We start from the raw sequence: 21,838 nt of genomic DNA, 5'->3' as shown, positions 1-21,838 counted from the left end.
GCCCACTCCTTTCCCACTCTTTATTGTAGATATACTTAGAAAGAATGGAATGAACTTATTTTCCTTCATTCCATATTCATTCTCTTTGGAAGTTATGAAAAGGTTTGTTGTGTGTAGGTTAAGGACCAGTTACACAATAAATCACATGACACATTACAATTTTCCAACCTTCCTATGATATTCCTCATTTGTTCTCTCCCTCCCTGAAGAATAAATTTGAGCTTCCTCGAGAAACTAAAGTCTAAAGATGAATCATTTTTTGTAGAATGGGTTTTCTGACACCTGCTCACAGGTGTTAGGGCTGTTCCTGCTCACTTCTATCAATGCAACTCCATCTTTTCTATGTCCGTCTCCCTTTTTCCACTTCTATCCAGAGCCAGGCACCTACCTGGGTTTTGGAGTACACAGAACCCGAGATATCTGGCACGCCCGTGTTACTGGAGGTGACTGATACACCTGAGGGAGGAGGAAACAGATAGGAGGATTAGCTCAGCTAGCTGCCTGATCCCTCTCCCTGGGAGGTGGTGAGAGACATGTGAAGTCTTTCTAGCTATAACACAGCAAGGGAATTTTGGTCTGTTTTTCCAGCTTCAGGTCAGTCTTGAGGGGTAAGAGCTCATGACACAAAGGCTAGCTAAGTGTTCTCTTGTCTTTTCCAGGTGTGTACTGAGTATATGTGTGAGAGTGAGGTGAGTTGGTTTTGGAGGGACAAGGGGAAATAGCCAAAACTCACTAGTACATAAGTTTTCAAAACACCTCTGTAGCAAAGCCCAACAGGAATGTATTACACTTATATTGTCCATTTCAAATCAATCCACCCAAACTTCACTCACTCCTGCTGCAGAAGACAGGTAATCTGGCTCTTTTCCTGTTCATGAAGAGACAGACACTCCTGGGCTCAAAATCCATGCTTTCACAGCATAAGGTAAGTACTAGAGAAGCAGTTCAATTCCACCTCCAAAAGTACTTTTATTCTCAGAGCTTTAGCTCACTTAGCTCAGCTTCTCCAATCATGGAGCTTCTAGGCTGTATACTTACGAGCTGGCATAAAGATGAAGATCCATCTACGCATTTTAAGGGAAGGGGGGTAAGGAAGGCATATAGGAATAGGCTATCTCTTGCAGTCTCGGTGGAACACAAAACCTAAATGTTACTCTAGTTTACAACTTTAGCTTCTTCATGAGATAAAGGCTTCAATCCATACTCTTAACAACTTGCATGTTTCCTTTTGAAAAACTCGTTACCACCACTACAACTTAAAGGAAACCAAAGTAATACAATTCCTCATTTTAATTTATACTCCTTAAACTGAAATACACATAGTCTACATCCTGGGGCAAAAGGTCAAGGATAGAGGAAAAAAGCCATCAGGTAAGCTAATCCAGCATCTTATCTTATTAAAATTGTATGCGAAGATTTGAGGTAAAGTAACTCAAATTTAACTAGGAACTTAAAGCATGATTTTAAAAGGTATATTAGTTCTCATGAATTGAGATAAAATGAAACTCCAGAAGAACTTTGTATTTTAGTTTATGTCCTTGGAGCCTTCTCCTTTGCTGTTAGGATTACTTTGACAGAAGAGTTTTTTAGAAACACTATACTGAAGTGACCAAATCACAAATGAAGAATCCTCCATTCACCCGCAATTCAGCAGCAATCCCCCTTCAAACTCCAGAACCCAAATCCTCCCAATGTCTAGGACAAAGGCAGCCATCAAAAGTTAAGCCCACCTTAGACAGCCACTTTAGAATCTTCCCAATAGAAGTGGCATCTTAACCTGGAAACCCCTCCCACATCACAAGTCCAGATAGTTCCAGGGAGGAGCAAACACCAACTAGGAAAAAGAACAGAACTACAGAAAGCAAGCATGAGAAAATACTTCCCCGTGTCCAAAGTATCAACTCTATACTTTCTAGGCACAAAAGTAAAAGGCAGGGGCAATATATGACCTGATCGAGTTTTCTTCCCCTTCCCTTTTTTCAGATCCCAGGAGCCCATCTGGTAAATCACCGGTAGTTGGCCTAACTTGAAAAAACTAGCTTATTTTTTTTGTATGGAAAAGGCTACGCTGATGAGGTTTATATGGAAGGTTTGAGTAAAGTGGAATAGACAGGATATAAATAGAACATGTTTTAGGAAAATGAGATGATAGAATTTTACTGCAAAGACTCAAACAGCTTGCTGACACCCCTTGGTCATCCCACACAAATGGAAGAAATGGCTAACTTGACTCTCAAACTGGGTGGTAAGGAGCAATTTAGTTTCAATGTGCCCCTACTTGGTCATTCTTTTCAGAGGCTGGACTAGCTAAAAACCAGCTTATAGTCCAGAGGCTTTAAGTTGGATATTGGCTAAAGGGACTGGAAATACAGGGGGGAAAAGATTTCTCCTTGTAGCTGCCATAATAGCTTCAGTGTAAGCATTAGAGGTCTCTACCTACCCTTTACCAGTTATTAGAAAGCTCCTTTACCAGTTATTAGAAAGCTCCTCAGGCTCGAGTTATCTTGTTTTCCTTCCAAGAGTCAAAATCCCCTTCTATAACCAACTCCCAAACATGATGATCACACTAACACCATGTGGACAACAGGGAGGAGAACCAAGAACCAACTCTCTCCCTTGGAAAGTTGGTTACATCCCCAGGACAAAATTACTCCAGAGGGCTAGGAACAAAGAAAGTAATATCGGGGTTTCCAATTAACCAAGAATGGTGGTCTCACTGTGCAAGTTAATTGTAAACAAAGGGCTGGTGATGTACTAGTGGGATTGAGTGGGGATGAGAATTTCTATAGTCGAGGATGTCTAACCAAACTTCTCCCACACATCATTAGCTACACCCACAAGTGCAAAACACTAATAATCCACAATCCCTGAAGGGACTAAGAACAATGCTCCAGGCTAGCACAGTTTCCACAGCCTGAGTCATCAACTAGCTGGTCCCTCAAAACTCTATCAGATCTCAACCAGCCACTTGGCCTGAGGGAACCAAATGTGGGAATTAAGCCTTGAAGATACTTCCCCAACAACAGCTCTGAACACCATCTCTTCTACCTTTCACCATGACATGACGCTAAACCTCTTTTCCTTCCCCCCTGCTTATGTCAGAGGCACGGGGAAGATCTGAGTGAAAAGTGAAGAGCTATAATAAGCATGGAGAATCAGGGATTTTCTACAAATAACTTTCTTTACCAACCAATCAACAGGTTGGAAACTGAGACTGTTTCCCCTCCCCCATCTTCATAAAATCACCATACTGAAAAGTTACCAGTTCTTTGGCTATGCTGGAGTTTGATTGAAAAGGCCACCCTCCACCCTTCATCCACTGCACAACATTGGATCCTAGTGTCCAGAAAGACATGCACGGAAAGAACGCCAGAGTTAGCTAAAGAAATACCACAGTTTATTGAAGACTACAAATATTTTTTGTTACAAGTTGAAACTACATGCCTTCCAGAAAACAAAAGCAACAGCAGGTGTGTGCATTGATGCTTCGGAGGTGCTGCACCGCTTGAACTCGAAATGGGTAAGACAGGGTCAGACACATGGGGGAGAGGGAACTGGGGGAAGGGCAAGTTCAAAAGCCCAGAAGGTATCCACCAACTCATTTCCCCAAGCCACGCAGGCCATGGCCTCAGCTCAGCAGGCTCTCCTCAGTGGTCTGGTTTCTGAAACAAGACTTCAGTGCAAATTTATACACACACACAAAACATAGCCCCCAGCCTTGGGCCAAATTAGCTCTCTGCCGTCCAGAAATGCTTGTAAGGGGGTGGATATTTTCTTCCTAAAAGGAATCAAATACATAAAAATAAATGAATTTAGAGGTTGATGAGGAATGGGATGACAACCTTCTGTGGGGCTGGGAACTGGGGGTTCTCAAAAGGGCTGTTAGAGAGTTTCTGAAATCCTAAGGGAGGTAAGAAGCTACGATTTCCAGAATCAGGTATGCTATTCTTGAACATGGTCCAGCTAAAACTTAGATCTAATCTTGGAATGGGGCAATTCCAAATCAAAAAGCTTATAATACTTCCCCAAGGATTAGGGTGGATAGTGCTCAGTGAGAGGAATAGCCAACAGGGGTCCTAGATATTAAATCTCAATGGGTGCCTCAGGATTTCTTGAGTTTAAATCTTGACCTAAGTCATACAACACAGTTCAAAACTCCACCTGGCTGTTAGTTCCCAGACCAACTGCCATCTGTGCTCAGCTCAGAGTTTCCCAATTATTAAAACCTTGGGCAATTTATCAACTTGGAGGCCACACAAGGGTGAAGAATGCAGATGCAGCTCCATCCTAATCATCATGAAACCATAACTGAGCAGAGATTTTTGAAGTACAACCCTCAATCCCATCCTCCCCCCCCCACCCATATTCATCTACAAATCACTGAAAAAAAGTAGATGGAATTGTTTTATTCAAAGACTCCTTTTCTTACTCCCTGTCCTCCAAAAGTGGAGTACAGGGTGTCAGGTATAGGAGCAAGGGATGGACTAAGAATCTTTTAGGTCAGTACCCATTCAGGAGATTCCAACATTTCCCTCCCTGCCATCAGATGTGCAAATGGATTTTGCAAAGAGCCCAGCCACACAAGTGAAGGAACCTAAAGGTCCAACTCTCACTTTACTGAGTACAGGCATACTTGGTTTTATTGCACCTCACAAGTGTTGCATTTTTTGGAAAGTGAAGGCAAGACCATCCACCATCAAAGACTACAACTCACTTTATTATGGTGGTTTGGAAGAGAATCCACAATATCTCCAAGTTATGCCTATACTCATGCCCTAATTCTTTCTCTCCACATTTTAGGTCTCCTAGCTTGGGATTTAAAGGGGGGCACATAAAAAAAGTAGTACAACAAAGATATTTAAGCTAAGTCTACTACAGCACACTAGCAAAGAAACCATTTAACCCTTCTATTCAGTAAATATGTCCCCTTTTGTATGATCGGTACCATACATATTAACACTTGCCTCCATTGACATCTCAATGAAATCTTGGGGCCCCTGGCCCTGCTTTCCCACCCAAATATTAGGCCAGCCAGCATATGCTAATAGTCAATACATGCTCCAGGCCATCCCTGTCATGAGTAGTGAATATATGGTCTAGTATCAAGCTCCTCTGTTGGGGCTGCTCAGGCAGACACACAAGCAGTCAATCATTAACAATCATACATGAGCAGCAGCACACCCTCACCAACACAATTTTATTTTATCAAGCACAGAGTCTTCCTCCTTGAAACTCATTTAATAACATCCCAGAGACACCACTGACAGCTGGGGTCAAGGTAAGCTTACCAGTGTTGTATCCATGAGACCCATATCCACTTGGCTGTTGGAAAGGGGTGGCCGATGCATTCACACTGACATTCACACCATGCTGCTTGGAAGAGGTAGGAGCCACCTAAAGAGTAAAAAGGCCAGAACTGCAGTGAAATGCCAGCAGAGTACCATTCACCCTACCCGGCTTCGTTCAGGGACTAAAGCATTCAGATGATTACCCATTGTGACATAGGCTGACCACAGTTCACTTGGTGAATGAAATAGGCTCCCTACCAACTTTCTAAAATCAGTGAAGTCAATAAATGGTATTTGAAAGAAGGAAAAAGGGCAGTGATAGCAGGGAATGAAAGACAGTCTGGGAGTAAAGCTATATGCTATCATATTCCTACTTTAGCTAATTCTAAGAACAGGTAATCCTTATCCCAATACCCCCAAATTCCAGCCCCACTCCCTCCCCCAGGCCAGCAAGAGAAACTGTTCCGCTTCATCCATTATTAAAAAGTCTTTGAAAGCACCTAGAATAGTGTCCAGGGTTAGGATACTTTACCACAAGGAAAGACCAAGCCCAGGTACTCACAGGGAACACAGCAGGCCCATACTGGAAGGTGCTGGGGAGGCCCGGAACCCCTGTGTAGTATGGCAGGCTGGTGTAACTGTAGCCAGGAGGCAGCGCCGGGTTCAGGAATGTCTGCTGCGTGGTGTGGTGAGTCTGCGTCTGGTTCTGTTGGGGTTGGGCCAAGGTAGTGGCCGGGGCTGGGGAAGAGGCATCCCCACGGCCAAACTTTGTGAGGTCACCTGTGACAGGAGAGGCTAAATGTACCTGCCTCTTTCACCCCCCACACCAATGCAGAATTACTTCTGGTTTCACTTGATTCCAGAAAATCCTGTTAAATTTGAATTACATTTCTTTGCAGCTCCATTTAGCACTGCCCAGCACACAGCAAGCACAGTGCTAGTCAAGGACTAATGTCGAATGACTGTGCAATGCTGCAGGAGAGACAGGCTCCCAGAATAAAATTCCTGCATGATTTCCCTGCCTACTCATCTTATTTCATCTCCCCCAAATCTCCCTCCAGGGGAACACTCCATGCTGGATTCAAAAAAACAATGATAGGTCAAGAAAATGGTAGATCAGTGAGGACAATAGAAGGCGGCCCATGGATAATCAAGGTAATGGCAATGAGACTGCCACTGTAGTAGGGTACAGGAGCAGAGATGAGCAGAAGACGGCCAGTTCAACCTCTGCATTTCCTGGAAAAAGCTGGAGAATGTCTGAAAACCAAATCAAAATATCATCTGGAATCACAGGGAGACAATAAAAAGTGAGATAAGGAAAAACTTGCCACATGCCCAACTTTAGCAGGATTCTGAATCTACCAATACTGATTCATCACATCCATTCTATATTTCTGCCAAAGATCTTAACTGAACTGGGTCGCTTCCTGCTAATCAGGTTTCTGCCACCAATCTCAACACACTCTCCTTTTATTTAGCACTATCCCAGTCCTACCAGAATAAGGGTTGCTGGCCAGGCTACCATCCCTCCCAGTCAGCGGCGTGGTGGGTGTGGGAAATGGGATGCTGTAGTAATCCTAGAAGAGAGAAGTAAAAGAGCAGAGAGTCAATGCCACTATTCTCCTCTCTGTTGAGAGGCAGGAAAATGTTGAAGTAATGCAACTTATCCAGCCACTGAATAGGCTGGCTAGAACTGGCACAAACTCCAAATTACTCTTGCATACACTGTCCCCCCTGCCTGGCCATGAGCAGAGTCAAGCAAGGTCTACGGGTATGCTCAGTGTAAAACACACCAAGTCCACCAGGACCAGTAATATCCTGAAACCTGTAGATAATTATTCCTAATAGTCTACTACTAATGAGAAAATAGATCTTTCTAGAATTCGAAGTGTCTGAAACATACAGAAAGCACCTTGAGAGTTCCAGGGTACCCTGAGTTATAAAATGCTAAAATTTGTTTACTTCAAAGTTGCCACAATTATGATTTTTCTTTTAAGTTATCTTCTATTAGAGCCACTTCCCAAGACACCATACTCTGATATATCTTAAATCAAAGTGTATGTATGAAGGTAATGGTTATGGAGCTATGACTTAGCAACTGAACACGTGAAAGTAATCCCCCCAACACTAATTTTAAGATTACTTTCTTTTCCTAAGCCCTACATCACATACTCACCAATGGAAATCTTGTCTGAAGCATCTGCAAGTCATCATAACCATATACTTGTGGCTGAAAGATACAAGCATGTAACAATACTAATGTGGACTGGTCATGATACTAGCAAACCAAGGAGCTAGGAAACAAGGTAAATCAACAGAACATTCATCCTCATTTTTAGGGAAGAATAGGAGACAGATTGTTTCCTTTAAGAGGAAAGAAGTAAATACAAAGAGATTAAGTGATTCATGAAAGGTATTGAAGCTTTCCTTGAGTTACATACTAGTGATTCAACTAGACTGGCTTCTGACACAAGTCATACATAAATAGCCTGCTCTTACTTTCTGTTCCACCAGCCTGTCTCTTATAGTTTTCAAAACATGGCTTAGCCCTGGGCTGATGTGGCTCACTTGGTTTGGGTGTCGTCCCATACACCAAGAGGTTGCTGATTTGATTCCTGGTCAGGGCACATGCCCAGATTGCAAGCTTAATCCCTATAGGAGGCATGCAGGAGGCAGCCAAGCCGAACGATGTTGCCCTCTCACATTAAGTTTCTCCCTCCCTCCCTTCCTCTCTCTACAAAACCAATTTAAAAGATTTTTTTAAATTTAAATATATAGTTTTTACAGTATTACAGATGTCACCTATTTCTACCCCCAACCCCGTTTGCAAAAAGCGACTACTGTCAGCCACCTATTTTCAGGTAGACCCAATAGAGTTGGGAACTCTGGTCTGACCAGGTGGGAGCCAGCAAAGACCCTCAGAGATAGGGAATCAATTCAACTAGAGAAAATAATTCTCTAAGAAATTAAAAGGGATATCAGGTGGATATTCTGGCCTTTGGCTTCTGAGGCCCAGAATATGTATTTCACAGAAAAAAATATACAACAGAGGGCCTGGCCTCCATTTAGTCCTTCCTCTCTAAAAGCTGTTATTTTTTCTCTCAAAACTACAAAGATTAAAGCCTTGTTTTCATGCAATAACCACTCATCTATTCTATATTTTAATTATAGTCTTCCACCTGAAGCCAGATATATAAAGAGTAGCCACACCATCTTCATTTTTTGGAGAAGACCCCAAAGTCTCACTTACCGGGTAGGCATGTAACAGCCCTGGAGCCATAATATACGGATTAGGCAACAATGGCGGGACCCCAGGAGGGAGATTAGGAGGAGCTTTTCCTAAAAAAGAAATTATATTTTGATGCTGTCACACAATTATTTCTCTCCTTCATCCCAAAGGAATGCCATCCACCTTTTCTATGCAGGGCTACCTGAAGTTGTAGCAACTGAGCTTCGAGTCGAGGCTGTGACAGTGGAGTTGCTGCCTAGGCTGAGGCCCAGGCTACTGCCACTATTGAGACTGGAGGAGACACTGACCACTGGCGGAGGCGCAGAGACTGTGCTGGACGTTGTGGAGAAAGTGCTGGAGGAAGAATGAAGATTCGCCTCACTCTCCACGCTTGTGTGCTTCAAAAAGAGAGCGGTGGAAGAGAGGAGGAGGAAACAGCAATTAGCCTAACAGGTCAGGAAAGATCAAAAATCCCTGCTGTTGATTATATCATCAATCAACTTCCCAATTAAAAAGGCTGAGGAATGGTACCAGAGTGTCCTCTACCAAATTAGAAGAAATTACTAACTACTTTACTGGTAGACAATTCCCTAAGAGTCATCTGATAAGAATGGTAACATAAGACCCACTACAGACCATTACACTGTTCAGAACAGTAGCAGAGAGAGTAGGGACAAACCAAACTCCCCCAAAACCAACAATGGTTGGCCAATAAGAAGACAGAGATAGTTTAAATGCGGAAAATATATCATAGCCTTTTCTCCTACACTCTTCATTAGTTCAAAATAAGACCAGTTCGTGGGACAGGAAAAAGTTCTAATAAACTTAAACATGAAATCGTATATTTGAGAAACAACAGACTCCTAGAAAAGCCTTATCCTCCATTATCTCCCCTAGGCTTCTGGCAAACGAGACACCTTTGCCCCAAATGTTAGTTGTCTTCCTCACCATCTCAGAGTAATTAAATAGTTGCTATAAATCACAACAGTGAAATTAATTATTTGACCAAAAGCTCTTATTTCATCTCTACTTTCACAGGATGCTCAGATTCACACTATTTTCAGGACTCATGTTCAGCATATCTCAGACCAAGAATAAAAATGGCTGTACCAGTTAGAAAAGATATTCTTACAGAAGTTATTGTAGCATACAAAAGCCATACCCAGCTTCAGTTAAAAAAAAAGAAAAAGAAAAAGAAAGTCACACAATGATTCAGGAAAGTCACTTCCAGGGCTTTGAGAATTGGCCTACAGCCTTGCAATATTTCTGGATTTTGTTTGCCTCTCTTGACTTCAAACATCCTTTTACTCCTTTCTTATAACCTCAGATCAATGATCATTTTGCCACCTCAGAATCCCTTAGGAAAATCTTATGGTTGGATAGTTGTAAGTATAAAAAAACCCACAATTCTTTTATAGCACCATGCTTACCAAAAGAGTGGATGTCGAAGTACGCCCAGAAGATGTTGATGACGAAAGGGTATTCTGCTGAGTAGATAACGTACTGTAACAAAAAAAAGAAGGTGTCATAAGACACAGTGCTATAGTCACATGACCCGAAGCTTCAATTAGAATACAGCAAGAGTTTGGCAAGTTTGGCCCAGTGGTTGAGCATCGACCCATGAACCAAGAGGTCACAGGTTCACTTCCTGGTCAGGGCACATGCCTGGGTTACGGGCTCAATCCCCAGTAGGGGGCATGTAGGAGGCAACCGATCGATGGTTCTTTCTTGTCGATGTTTCTATCTCTCTATCCCTCTTCCTTCCTCTCTTCCTAAACATCAATAAAAATATATTTTAAAAAAGTAATACAGCAAGAAAATAAGACAGAATATAGGACCAAAGAAATCTGAGATAATATAGTCAGCAAAATAGCCAGCCAGGGTTAGTGAACAAAGGTAGAATGGATGTTGAAAAGGGAAAATAATTCTCCTATCTTTACTTCTCATAGCTTTTAGGTAATCTACTTAGCTAAAGTGATCTGTGCCAGGTAAAGGGATAATAAGATAGAACCAGAGAGCTCTCACCAACTCTAACCTCCAATCCTCACCCCAAATCACCTGTTGTGTTGTGTGGTAGTAGTATTTGGAATCTCCTCACTGTGGCTCAAGCCACCCAAAGTGGATGAGTGCTGATTGGTTGTCGTCAATAAGGAAGCTGCAGACACCGTTTCACTGAGAGGGGGGATACTAGAAGTAGAAGGTGAGTCAGATTTCACTGCAGAGCCTGTAGCACCTGGAAATGAAGAAAGGAAGTCATCTCATCAGAGGAAGGAGAATGTCTATAGGCGTGGCTGTTGGTTGAGCATATCTCATGCACCAAAAAGGTCACTAGTTAGATTCCCTTCAGGGCACATGCCCAGGGTGTGGGCCCAATCCCTAGTAGGGGGCATGCAGGAGGCAGCTGATGTATGTTTCTCTCCTTCTCCCTTCCTTTCTCTAAAATAAATAAAAACATATTTTAAAAAAAACTTTTAAAAAGAAATGATGACTATAGTCCTAGGATGTCCCAAAGACAAGAGTCTGCGTTATTTAATAATGGATCATTTGTGTTTAGGTAGAATCCTTTTCTGTTTTTCGATTCCAAGCATTTCACAGCACTGATCTCCTTTACCCAGTGAAGGGAACCAAGGGTATTATCATCATTTTAAGACAGAAAACCTAAAAAGTTAGGATGGTTTGAGATTAAACAACATGACAGAACCAAACTAAGACTATCACCAGATGTTCTGATCATTGAGCTGGGGCTATTTTCACTACAATCTAGGAAATGCAAAAATAATCAAAGGACAGGAAAAACACTACACACTCTAGCTGGTTTGGCTCAGTGGACAGAACGTAGGCTCTCAGGCTGAAGGGTCCTAGGTCGGATTCTGGTCAGGTGCATGTGGGAGGCAACCAATCAATTTTCTCTTTCTCTGTCTCTCCCCCTCCCTTCCACTCTCTCCAAAAATCAATGGAAAAATATCCTTTGGTGAAGATTAACAAAAAAAGAAAAAGAACAACACTATAACTGGGAGGAAAAAAACCTGGAGAACACTCACCTTCAACAGATTGCGTGGTCTGTAACTGCGTGGCCTGCACAGAACTGAAGCCATTCTGATATGAAAAACAGGAGATAAACAGATAAATTCAAGTGAACAGAACAAATTAGCACTGACTGAACTGACTGACAGAGCTTAATTTCCAGCAAAATTCTGTAAATTAACATAATCTAGGCTATCCAAACAAAATAAAACAAAAATTAACAACAAAACAAAGATGCCCTAGGCAGTTTGGCTCAGTGGATAGAGCATTGGCCTGGGAATTGAAGGGTCCCAGGTTCGATTCCAATCAAGGGCACATGCCCGGGTTGCAGGCTCTATTCCAGCAGGGGGCATGCAGGAGGCAGCCGATCAATTATTCTCTCTAATCATTGATGTTTCTGTCTCTCCCCCCTCTTCCTCTCTAAAATCAGTAAAAATATATTAAAACAACACACAAAAAAATAAACAAGCAAATGAAAAAACAAAACAGAGAGACATAAACCCTGTGTGACCCAAAGCAACAGAAAGCAACCCCCAGATTGCTGAGTATCTCCCAAACCCAAAGAGCTTCAGGAGAAAGCCCAAATCCAGTGATCCCTGGGGGGGGAATGTGGGAGTAAGGTAGTTCAGCCAAGTCACTTACTTTTCTGGCTGCACCTGACAGTCCCTCCATATCACCTCTGGCATAAGCTATCCCTCTCACCAAGCCAAGACATGGCAAGGTGAGATCTACTGCTATGCACCCAGCAAGCTAGCAATCAGTTCTTCCAGCAATCCATTCAGAACACAGGCACTGAGACTGATTCTACTAGAAAGAATGACTCGAGTGCAGGGATAGTTTTCTGGTTCTGAGTCTCCAGGCTTGCTAAAAATAACTTTTTATTTCACCAACCACAGAAATGTACTTTTATCAGCTTCTCCATCAGCACTGCTGAGGTGTCTTAGCACCATTTGTCAAGAAACAAAACGCTAATATTAAAAGGCCCCTGCCCACTATTCTCCTAATCAATGCCCAGGGGCTCATGAAGACACTACCTTTGCCTGAGTCAGGTCCTTTTGGGGTGATGAAGAGATGGAGCTGGGGTACCGCCGAGTCTGCGTGGATCTCTGTTCATACAGAGGGCCCTGAGCATTGTTTTGGGAGGTATAGGTTGTCGACTGAATTGGGCCACTCTGATAACCGGACTCCTGACTCTGATTAGATGAAATTGTAGATGAAGATTCACTGTGGGTAATAAAGAAGGAATCTATCAGATAAATTAAATAAAGCTTATCGATTGATACTAAGGAAACAGTGGAGATTGACTACTAAAGTTGTTTTCAATCAAAAAGAAAATTTCCAGCAACAAATAAACCACCACCATTTTCTCCTGACAACTCAATGCATTTCCATAACCTATAGAGCTAAGTATTTGAATTAAGAATTTAAAACATTTAGTTTAAACATTTAGGAGTTTAAGACATTTCTTGTCCCTCCCCCACTATATTCTGCTGTTATAAGAAAAAGTCTAAAGGTCAGTAGAAAGGATACACTACTATTGGTCCCTTCATCATAGCATGAACCCTAAGCATGAGAGCGTCATCTTTTGCTCATATGCATTTTAAGTAATTCTGAGCCCTTGGCTCTTTCAAAAACCCCATTAAATACAAGGTTACTGGTAGAACTTTCTGAGAGGAACTTCTGAAGTATTTTCATGCATTAATGGCATATGATTCAATATATCTAGGCTAGGGCCAAACATCTATTTTCATTTATTTATTTATTTTAATTCTAAGGATTGAGAAAAGCAGCCCAGTCCCCTAAAATTCCTCCAGGATTTTCTATTGCTTAAGAAGGCCCTCCCTGAAGTATCAGAGGAAGTAGGAAAGTTTCTATTGGAAAGGTTCTTTTTCATCTGTCTAATACATCAATGCTTCCTCCTTCTTAGGAGTTCCAAGTTATACTCTTCAGAGGCCTAAGTCCCAAACCAAAGGGCTAGAAGTGTGAAAAGCATTTTTAGCTGTGGCAGATGCCAAGGTACTTTCCATTAGAGGAACGGTACACATCTGTAAGAACTGTGTTTTACCATTCTAGAAGTACTCAAAGGGTACATTTCCCTCTGTTTAGAGTTACAGATGATCCTAGTAATGGTATTTTAAAGCGCTACTTTTAAAAAGTGGCTATTATTTTCTCACTCGGTCAGAGACTTGTCATCCCCAGAGTTCGAAGAATCAGCAAGAGACTTAGAAAAAGTGGTAAAAACCTAATAAAAGAAGCCTTATGACTGAGGTTTCCTCTACCTGGCCGTGCTGGTATAGAGGCTATTTGGAGCCTGGCTTGAAGAGGCGCTCGTGGTTGGAGTGGACTCATAATCAGAAAGCACAGGCTCTGATCCAAACTGCAATGCCCCAAACTGTAGGTTTAGCCCTGAGATATCTGCTGAGCCAGGCATCTCCACAGCCAGAGCAGGAATCTGTAGAGAAGAGAAAATAATGCCTTATTGTAACCTTATTGTAAGACTAATAAAAAAAACTCGTGCTTCAATTTCCCAAACTATACTCTTACAATCTCAATTCCCAAATCATACACCGTCTTGCCCCAGGGCAATATATATCTAAAAGTTCAAGTACCTTAGAAGTCAAGGAGGTTTTTTTCTTCTGCTGTTTCAGTTTTTGCTGAGCCGGCTGAGGGCTGGAGGATTGGTTGTCTGAAGACCCAGGAGACATTTGTGGAGCCGAGGTGGGTTTGCTTGGCAGAGGAGAAGAGGGGGGTGGAGGTGCAGCTGTGGAGGTAGCCACTGCAGGTGGCTTCTCCTGAAGGAACACCTCCATCATGGTTGAAGATGGGGTGAAAGCCTGGCGCTTTGTAAAGGGGCTGTGCACTGTTGAATCATTTTGGTTCTTCAAATCTGCATGAGTAAACCCAGTACGTGTAAGGCCAGAGATACTGGTAAACCTCAAGAAAATGCTATTATCCTGCTCTAGAGCCATGAACGAGGCCTTCAGGATCAGAAACTCATATAAACAGGTCCTTTTTTAAGGCATTGTCTCATTTCTGTAGGTAACAATCATTGGAACACATTTGTTCTTATGTAGAGCCTAGGAACCTAATTGAATCAACACTATTACCCTACCTGTGTAAGACAGGAATCTAGGAACTGTCCATGTTTAGAGTATAAAGTCATAAAATGGCCAAGTCCATGAAACTTTCCAAAGGGAATATGCTGTTTTCAAACACTAAAGATAAATCGAGGGAATTCCAAAAAATCCCCTGGTCAACAGAAGACTACAAATATGTATAAAGCTAAATTTAATGAAAGAATTTATAGCCTTTTATTATAGACTTTTTATTATTCCCCAGCTTTCTGAAGTCAGCCCAGCTCACTAGGGGAAATCAGTGTGGGAAACTAGCCAGCTGGCAGCCCTTTTCCTTACTTCAGGACATACTCTCTATCCGCTACTCCTGCCAGCCGCTGGACAGTAATGCTCCAATGCTTACGGAATTCAATTCACTTTCCATTTTTCTCACCATACTGCACCAGCGATGGGGACTGTGTGGTGGAGCCCATGTCCCAAGAGGAGGTGGTGGTGGTTCCAGATTGAGAATGCTGAGCTGCCAACTGAGCCAGGGCCTGAGCAGTCTTGAATTGCTCCAAGAACTGGGAGCCTGTGGTGCTGCCACTTTTAGCTTCACTGACATCGCCAAATCCCTTCCCTAACATGCTCACCTGCAAATCAACACAGCGATTAGAGAAATCTATAGCCAACAACCTTGTTCAGCTACTCAAAAAGACACTTATCCAGGGTGAGAGCCAGTATAAATGAGACAAGTAAAGATTGTCACCAGACTGAGTACACAGCATAGTCCATTAGAACACAAGCTCTGGAGTAAGACTATCTAGATTCAAATCTGTTATGTAACCATGGAAAAGTAATTTTTCTTTTTCTTTTTAAATTCAGGATTTTATTTTTTTACAGAGAGGAAGGGATAGGGAGAGAGAGTTAGAAACATCAATGAGAGAGAAACATCGATCAGCTGCCTCCTGCACACCCCCTACTGGGATGTGCCCGCAACCAAGGTACATGCCCTTGACCGGAATCGAACCTGGGACCCTTGAGTCCGCAGGCCAAAGCTCTATCCACTGAGCCAAACCGGTTAGGGCGGAAAAGTAATTTTTCTGCACCTCATTTTCCCTCATCTGAAAATAGAAATAAAAGTAGTCCCTCATAAAGTTGTAGGATTAAACAAATAATGTATGTACAGCATTTAATGTGTGCATAGAACACAGTAAATAATAGAAATGAGAGCTATTAAAATTTATACTTTTATCAGCACTTCCTCCTCCTCCCTCCAGCTCAGGGATAAAGCTCTAATGATTAGAGGATATTTTTCCCCTTTTAAAATTTAAGTTTCCTTGCCCTTTCCACTCCACAGCTCAAAAGGATCAAAAACAGCCCGGCCAGAGTGGCTAGGTTGGTTGAGCAATATCCCGTGCACCAAAGGCTTGCCAATTTGATTCCAGGTCAGGGCATATACCTGGGTTGCAGGTTCGATCCCCAGTCGGGAATGTACGGAAGGCAACCAATAGTTGATGTTTCTCTCTCACATCGATGTTTGTTTCTCTCCCCCGTCTCCTCCCTTCCTCTAAGTAGTCCTCAGGTGAGGATTTTTCAAAAAGGAACAAAAACAACTAATTAGAGTCTCATCGCTATGCTACTAATAGCTAGCATAGAAGCAAGACAATTTTAGGGGCCATTCTACCTTCAGCACTAGACAATCAAATGAGTCAATATGATTTGACTGTTTTCTCTATGTGTATCCAAGTAAGAGGTAATCATGACAACAAAGCAAAATTTACTCGTATGCTTTTGGGAGATTCTCCCCATTGCCTGCTACACCAAGTAAAACTATCAGCCTAGCCGAAACCGGTTTGGCTCAGTGGATAGAGCGTCGGCCTGCGGACTGAAGGGTCCCAGGTTCGATTCCGGTCAGGGGCATGTACCTTGGTTGCGGGCACATCCCCAGTGGGGGGTGCGCAGGAGGCAGCTGATTGATGTTTCTCTCTCATCGATGTTTCTGACTCTCTGTCCCACTCCCTTCCTCTCTGTGAGAGAATCAGTAAAGTATATTTAAAAAACAAAAACAAAAAAACACACAAAACTATCAGCCTAGTCAGAATATGAACCATGTGACCTTAACTATTCCAGGAAACCTCCAAGGAGATTTAATCTCATTTTCCTTAAATTCTTATTTAACCCTATAGTCATTATCATGATTGAGCAACGCTTTCTTATACAGAAACAGTCTGTCCAACTCTAGGTAAGACATTTTCCCCACTTCAGTCTATTATCCCAAGATTATACAAACAAACAAACAAAAAAATCAGAAGTCTAGTTCAAAGTATGTGATTGTGGCAGAGATGATCTCACACAGCAATGATTACCAAATATTCTACAAGTGCAAAGCATATTGGAGACATAGAAAATTACTGAATCTTCACATATTGTACATAGTAATTAATAGGGGCTTCTGTATTATTCACATCTGTTAAAATTTTAAGGGAAATCAAACCTCTGTTTATTCTCAATGGAAAAGAAACATTAAATAGTACACTGGTTAATACAGGTGATGAGAAAAAACAGAGTAACATTTATGTTTAGTTTAACATACTACATTAAATAAAATGTTAGGGTTAGTGAAAATATGTTCAAACTTTAAAAAGGCAATTTAAGAGATACAGAGTGCTTAACGTTTTCCAGTCCTATCTTCTAGAGGCTGGTAGTTATTTCCTGATCTCTCTTTCACCTTCTTACAACTTTGACCCATTTTGTTGCTCTCTTCTTTATCTTTTAAATCTCATATTCCTTTCCATCTTACCTCTCTCCTACATTTTCTCACCTGTCACCTTTCACTTACGGCAGAATATCAACCACCAAATTATTATTAGCACAAAAAAATCACTTTAAGACAAGAGTTAAAAACTGACACTGGATTAGAGGCTAGCTCAGCAATTTTCTAGATAAAATAATTACTATAATCCTACTATTGGAAAAATAAAACTATATACAATACACATAGTCTTTTACCTGTTTAAACCTATAGCATCCCTCCACCAAAAAATAAAGACAGTTAAAAAAGAAAAAGCAGTACTTCTTAACATTTACTGACTATAAGAAAATTGATTCTTGCATGATCTGTTTAACTTAAATGATTCCTTTGCCATAGTTAATGACCTTGAATTTTTAAAATGTTCCGAATCAACAAGTAACGTGCCACAAATGTTCTAGGTTATTAACAGATAACACCACTAGTGCCACCATATTTGTACCTTATCCATTATCTCCCTAAAGCCCTAAAAGATAGGCAGAGCAAGCACTTAAAAACATTTTTTAAGGGGGAGAGGGACTGGATGAGGGTGGTCAAAGTGGGGAGAAATTAGAACATCTATAATAGTGTCAACAATAAGAATAAAGTTTTAAAAATTTTTAATTAAGTATATTGGGGTGATAGTGGTTAATAAAACTACATAGGTTTCACGTGTATAATTCCATAATACATCATCTGCAGAGCAAGCACTCGTATTCCCACTTACAGAGAAAGGGAGAAACCGCGAAAAGTGGGCAGATTCAGGAAAACACGAAGTTTTTGGAAACCTAGTCCAGAAATGTCTGGTTTAAATAAATATATATAGCAATTCTGCTCTATCAAGAAATAGGGGACTGCTACAACTCCCTACTGCAAAAGGATTAAAATTTGTTGATGCTATTGATTTTCTCTCTTCAAGAATAGCCAACAATGTTCAGCACAGTGAATATTAAATTATGTTAACTCATTTTTATAGGGTTCAGTATGTCTGAAGCTAACTCCTCCTTAGAGATACCCCTAGCTATCCAACTCAACATCTCTACACCAAGGGCTGCTTAACCTTTTGCACTCGGATGTCGAGTGTGACTCGACACGGTTAGCATCGGTAGCAGCTCTTTTTATACTCTTTGAATGTATCAATAATTTGAAATATAAAAAAATCCAAATAAATAAGTTTGTATGAAAAGAAACTCCAGTTTTTTATTCTACTGCTGCGCTTTGTAAAATCTGGGGTATTTAAAAAATTAAATCCCGAGTAGAATAAAGAATAATACCCCAGAGAAAAAAGCAAGCGAGTGCAAAGGGTTAAAAGGACAGAAGAGGATGCTTTACCCTGCCTCAAACTTCTGTCACTGAAGGAACTACTGTATGCAAGGGTAGGGTTTGGCAGGAAAGTTGGATTAAAATACACCATGTTTCCTACTTACCACACTGTGATGAGAAAATGTGTTCCCTGAAGCAGGCTGTGATATGGTATTCTGCTTCGAGTTACTGAACACCAGAGGCTGGGCAAGAGAAGGAGCCTGAGATGGATCCAGATTGGACGAATCATTCTCCATTGAAGATGGTGTCTTCCCCAACAGAACAGCAAGGTCAATTCTAGTGGAGAGGAGAGAGGATCTTAATGAGTAAGACTGAACATTCTAACACCCCCAACACCAGAATCACATGAAGTCACCCCCCAAAACACAAAAGTCCTGACTGAAATGTTTAATTTACCAAAAGTAACTGATATACAAGAGCCACTACAGTATCTAGCTATGTTCTAATATTGCCAAGCATAATATTTAAATATATATATATTTTAGTGAAGTTAATTTAATGATATACAATAGTTTCAATACAGCAGCTCGATAATTGAGCCAAAATTTACTAATTTTTATGTATATATTTTATTGATTTTTTACAGAGGAAGAGAGAGGAATAGAGAGTTAGAAATATCGATGAAAGAGAAACATCAATCAACTGCCTCCTGCACACCCCCTACTGGGGATGTGCCCGCAACCAAGGTACATGCCCTTGACCGGAATCGAACCTGGGACCTTTCAGTCCGCAGGCCAAAGCTCTATCCACTGAGCCAAACCGGTTTCGGCAAAATTTACTAATTTTTTTAAAGTTAATTTTTAGAGTGAGAGGGAGAGGGGAAGAGCGAGAAACATCAATTGGCTGACTCATGCACACACCCGACTGGGGACGGGACCCCCATCCTGAGTATGTGACCTAACCAGGAATTGAACCGGCGACCTTTTGGTACATGGGACGATGCTCAACCGAGCCACACCGGCCAAGACAAAATTTACTAATTTTTACCCATGACTTTAAAATACAGAATACCTGCCATTACCAATATTTAATATGGAAAACTAGATACTAGAATGCCCACATCTTCAAGTGGCTTTGGAACAAGAAAAATTGGGGGAATTTTCCCAACTTTTATAAAATTTCAAAAGTTATCTATGGCATAATAAAAATATATGTTTGTGCTTTGGCCTCAGTTCTTGGCAGAGCTCTTAAAATTTCCTGAGTGATACAGTGGTCTTTTGAAAGGAGGTAGAGCCTCCCTCAGATCTTCAAAACGGGATGTGGTAACCAAACACAAATAATGTGATTACAGGGTTAGAACTTTTAGTCCTACTATACTTCACCCATTTCTAGGGAGGGAAGAGAGATGTACATTATACTCAATCACCAGTGACTTAATCATACATGCCTATGTAATGAAACTAACAAAAACTCTTGAACAATAAGATACAGTGAGCTCTGGGTAGGTGAATGGATCAATGTAGTGGGAGGGCAGCACAGAAGAGGGCATGGAAGCTCTGTACCCCACTCCCCACACCTGGCCCTATGCATCTTTTCCACTTGGCTGTTTCTGAATACTGATTATAATAAACCAGTAATGGCAAGAAAATCTCTTTCCTAAGTACTATGAGTCATTCTAGCAAATTGTTGAATCTGAAGAGGGAATACCCCCAAATTGTGGTCAGCATGGAAGAAATGTAGCTAGTCTGGGCACCCATTTGTAGCTGACCTCCAAAGCAAGGGCAGTCTTGTGGGACTAAGCTGTTAACTAGGGTCTGTGCTAATTCTAGATAATGTCAGAATTGTTGAACACCTAGTTGGTGTCTGAGAAATGAAGAATGGGTGCAGAAAAATCACAGATAATTGGTGTCAAAAAAACCCACACAAAAACGCATTACTACTAGTAATGACATCCCTAACATCACATTCCTATCACACATCTCTTCAGGATCTTCTGAGTCAGCAGCTACCTACCATACTCAGGTCTAGAAACAACCCAAGAGGCTTTCTGGGGATAAAAACATTCCATGATGAATGTATCCTTTCTACTGACCCCAATACCTAGGTTCAAGTTCTAAAAAAGTCATTAGTCAAATCCTAGAGGAAAAGATGATCATTTTACCCAGTGGACTCAGTCAACAAAGATCATAATTATAAGTCAAAAGAACAAGTTATTGAACAGTTCTGAAAATGCAGAAATAAATGAAAACATTTCCACTTTTGGAAATGTTTCAAAGAAAAATTATATCATGCTAAATTTCTTTTTATAATATGTTTTTCTTGATATTTATTTGTTGTTATTTAATTCTCACCCAAGGATATTTTTCCACTGACGTTTTAGAGAGAGTGAAAGAGAGAGGAAAAGACAGAGAGAAACATTGATGTGAGAGAAACACATTGATTGATTGCCTCCTATATGTGCCCTGACCAGGGCCCGGGCCAGGGAGGAACCTGCAACCGGGGTACATGCCCTTGACCAGAATCAAACCTGGGACCCTTCGGTACTGATTTTTAGAGAAAGAAAGGGAGAGGGATACAGAGAAAAAAACATCAATGAGAGAGAAACATGTTGGATCAGCTGCCTCCTATATTGAGCCCGAAACTGGGCACATGCCCTCACCTAGAATCAAACCGTAACTGCTTGGTTCCTGGGTCAATACGCAACCACTGAGTCACACGGGTCGGGCTATCATGCTACATTTTATTTTATTTTTTGATATATTTTATTGATTTTTTTACAGAGAGGAAGGGAGAGGGATAGAGTCAGAAACATCGATGAGAGAGAAACATCGATCAGCTGCCTTCTGCACACCCCACACTGGGGATGTGCCCACAACCAAGGTATATGCCCTTGACCAGAATCGAACCTGGGACCCTTCAGTCCGCAGGACGACACTATCCACTGAGCCAAACCGGTCAGGGCTACGTTTTAATCAATGCCTGTGATGCTTACCTATGTGATTAAATGGCCATTTTGGGGGAAGAATCAATTTTAAAATTGTAATATACAGACTTCCATTCAGTAAACTATCAACTTATAAATCTATCAATCAACTAAAGAGAATCTAATGTGATTTGGTTATCATCATTACCAACACCCTGTAAAGGTCCAGTGTTCCTTACAGCTATCTCAGCAGATCCCTTTGGGAAA

At 41.3% G+C, this 21,838-nt stretch overlaps 1 protein-coding gene and 1 non-coding gene across 23 annotated transcripts in view; both read right to left on the bottom strand.

The window, feature by feature from the left end:
• The window catches only part of UBAP2L (ubiquitin associated protein 2 like), a 44,841-nt gene that overhangs the window by 2,859 nt on the left and 20,144 nt on the right, over positions 1–21,838 (bottom strand). For 19 of the 22 annotated variants that reach the window (XR_008555135.1, XM_054711802.1, XM_054711806.1 and 16 more), the window contains 15 exons: positions 18,813–18,984; positions 15,049–15,247; positions 14,151–14,428; positions 13,821–13,993; positions 12,576–12,765; positions 11,559–11,613; positions 10,576–10,750; positions 9,948–10,020; positions 8,720–8,915; positions 8,539–8,627; positions 7,465–7,518; positions 6,784–6,865; positions 5,851–6,068; positions 5,289–5,394; positions 389–456 (listed from right to left, as the gene is read on the bottom strand). Coding sequence is in view for 21 of the 22 variants with exons in the window: in XM_054711802.1 (XP_054567777.1) it covers positions 389–456; positions 5,289–5,394; positions 5,851–6,068; positions 6,784–6,865; positions 7,465–7,518; positions 8,539–8,627; positions 8,720–8,915; positions 9,948–10,020; positions 10,576–10,750; positions 11,559–11,613; positions 12,576–12,765; positions 13,821–13,993; positions 14,151–14,428; positions 15,049–15,247; positions 18,813–18,984 (2,128 nt within the window). In the remaining variant the exon portion in view is untranslated. Of the gene's footprint in view, positions 1–388; positions 457–3,380; positions 3,779–5,288; positions 5,395–5,850; positions 6,069–6,783; positions 6,866–7,464; positions 7,519–8,538; positions 8,628–8,719; positions 8,916–9,947; positions 10,021–10,575; positions 10,751–11,558; positions 11,614–12,575; positions 12,766–13,820; positions 13,994–14,150; positions 14,429–15,048; positions 15,248–18,812; positions 18,985–21,838 lie in introns of those variants that run through there. The other 3 variants (XM_028131499.2, XM_028131501.2, XM_054711814.1) reach the window with 1 other exon arrangement.
• LOC114227842 (small nucleolar RNA SNORA58) lies at positions 6,932–7,067 on the bottom strand. The gene has a single exon (XR_003613941.2). It is a non-coding gene; the product is annotated as a small nucleolar RNA SNORA58 (small nucleolar RNA).

The sequence above is a fragment of the Eptesicus fuscus genome, chromosome 22 (genome assembly GCF_027574615.1).
Source record: "Eptesicus fuscus isolate TK198812 chromosome 22, DD_ASM_mEF_20220401, whole genome shotgun sequence".
Taxonomy (NCBI): Eukaryota; Metazoa; Chordata; class Mammalia; order Chiroptera; family Vespertilionidae; genus Eptesicus; species Eptesicus fuscus.
Note: the sequence above shows the minus strand (reverse complement) of the source record. Positions and strands in the feature narration are given on the sequence as shown.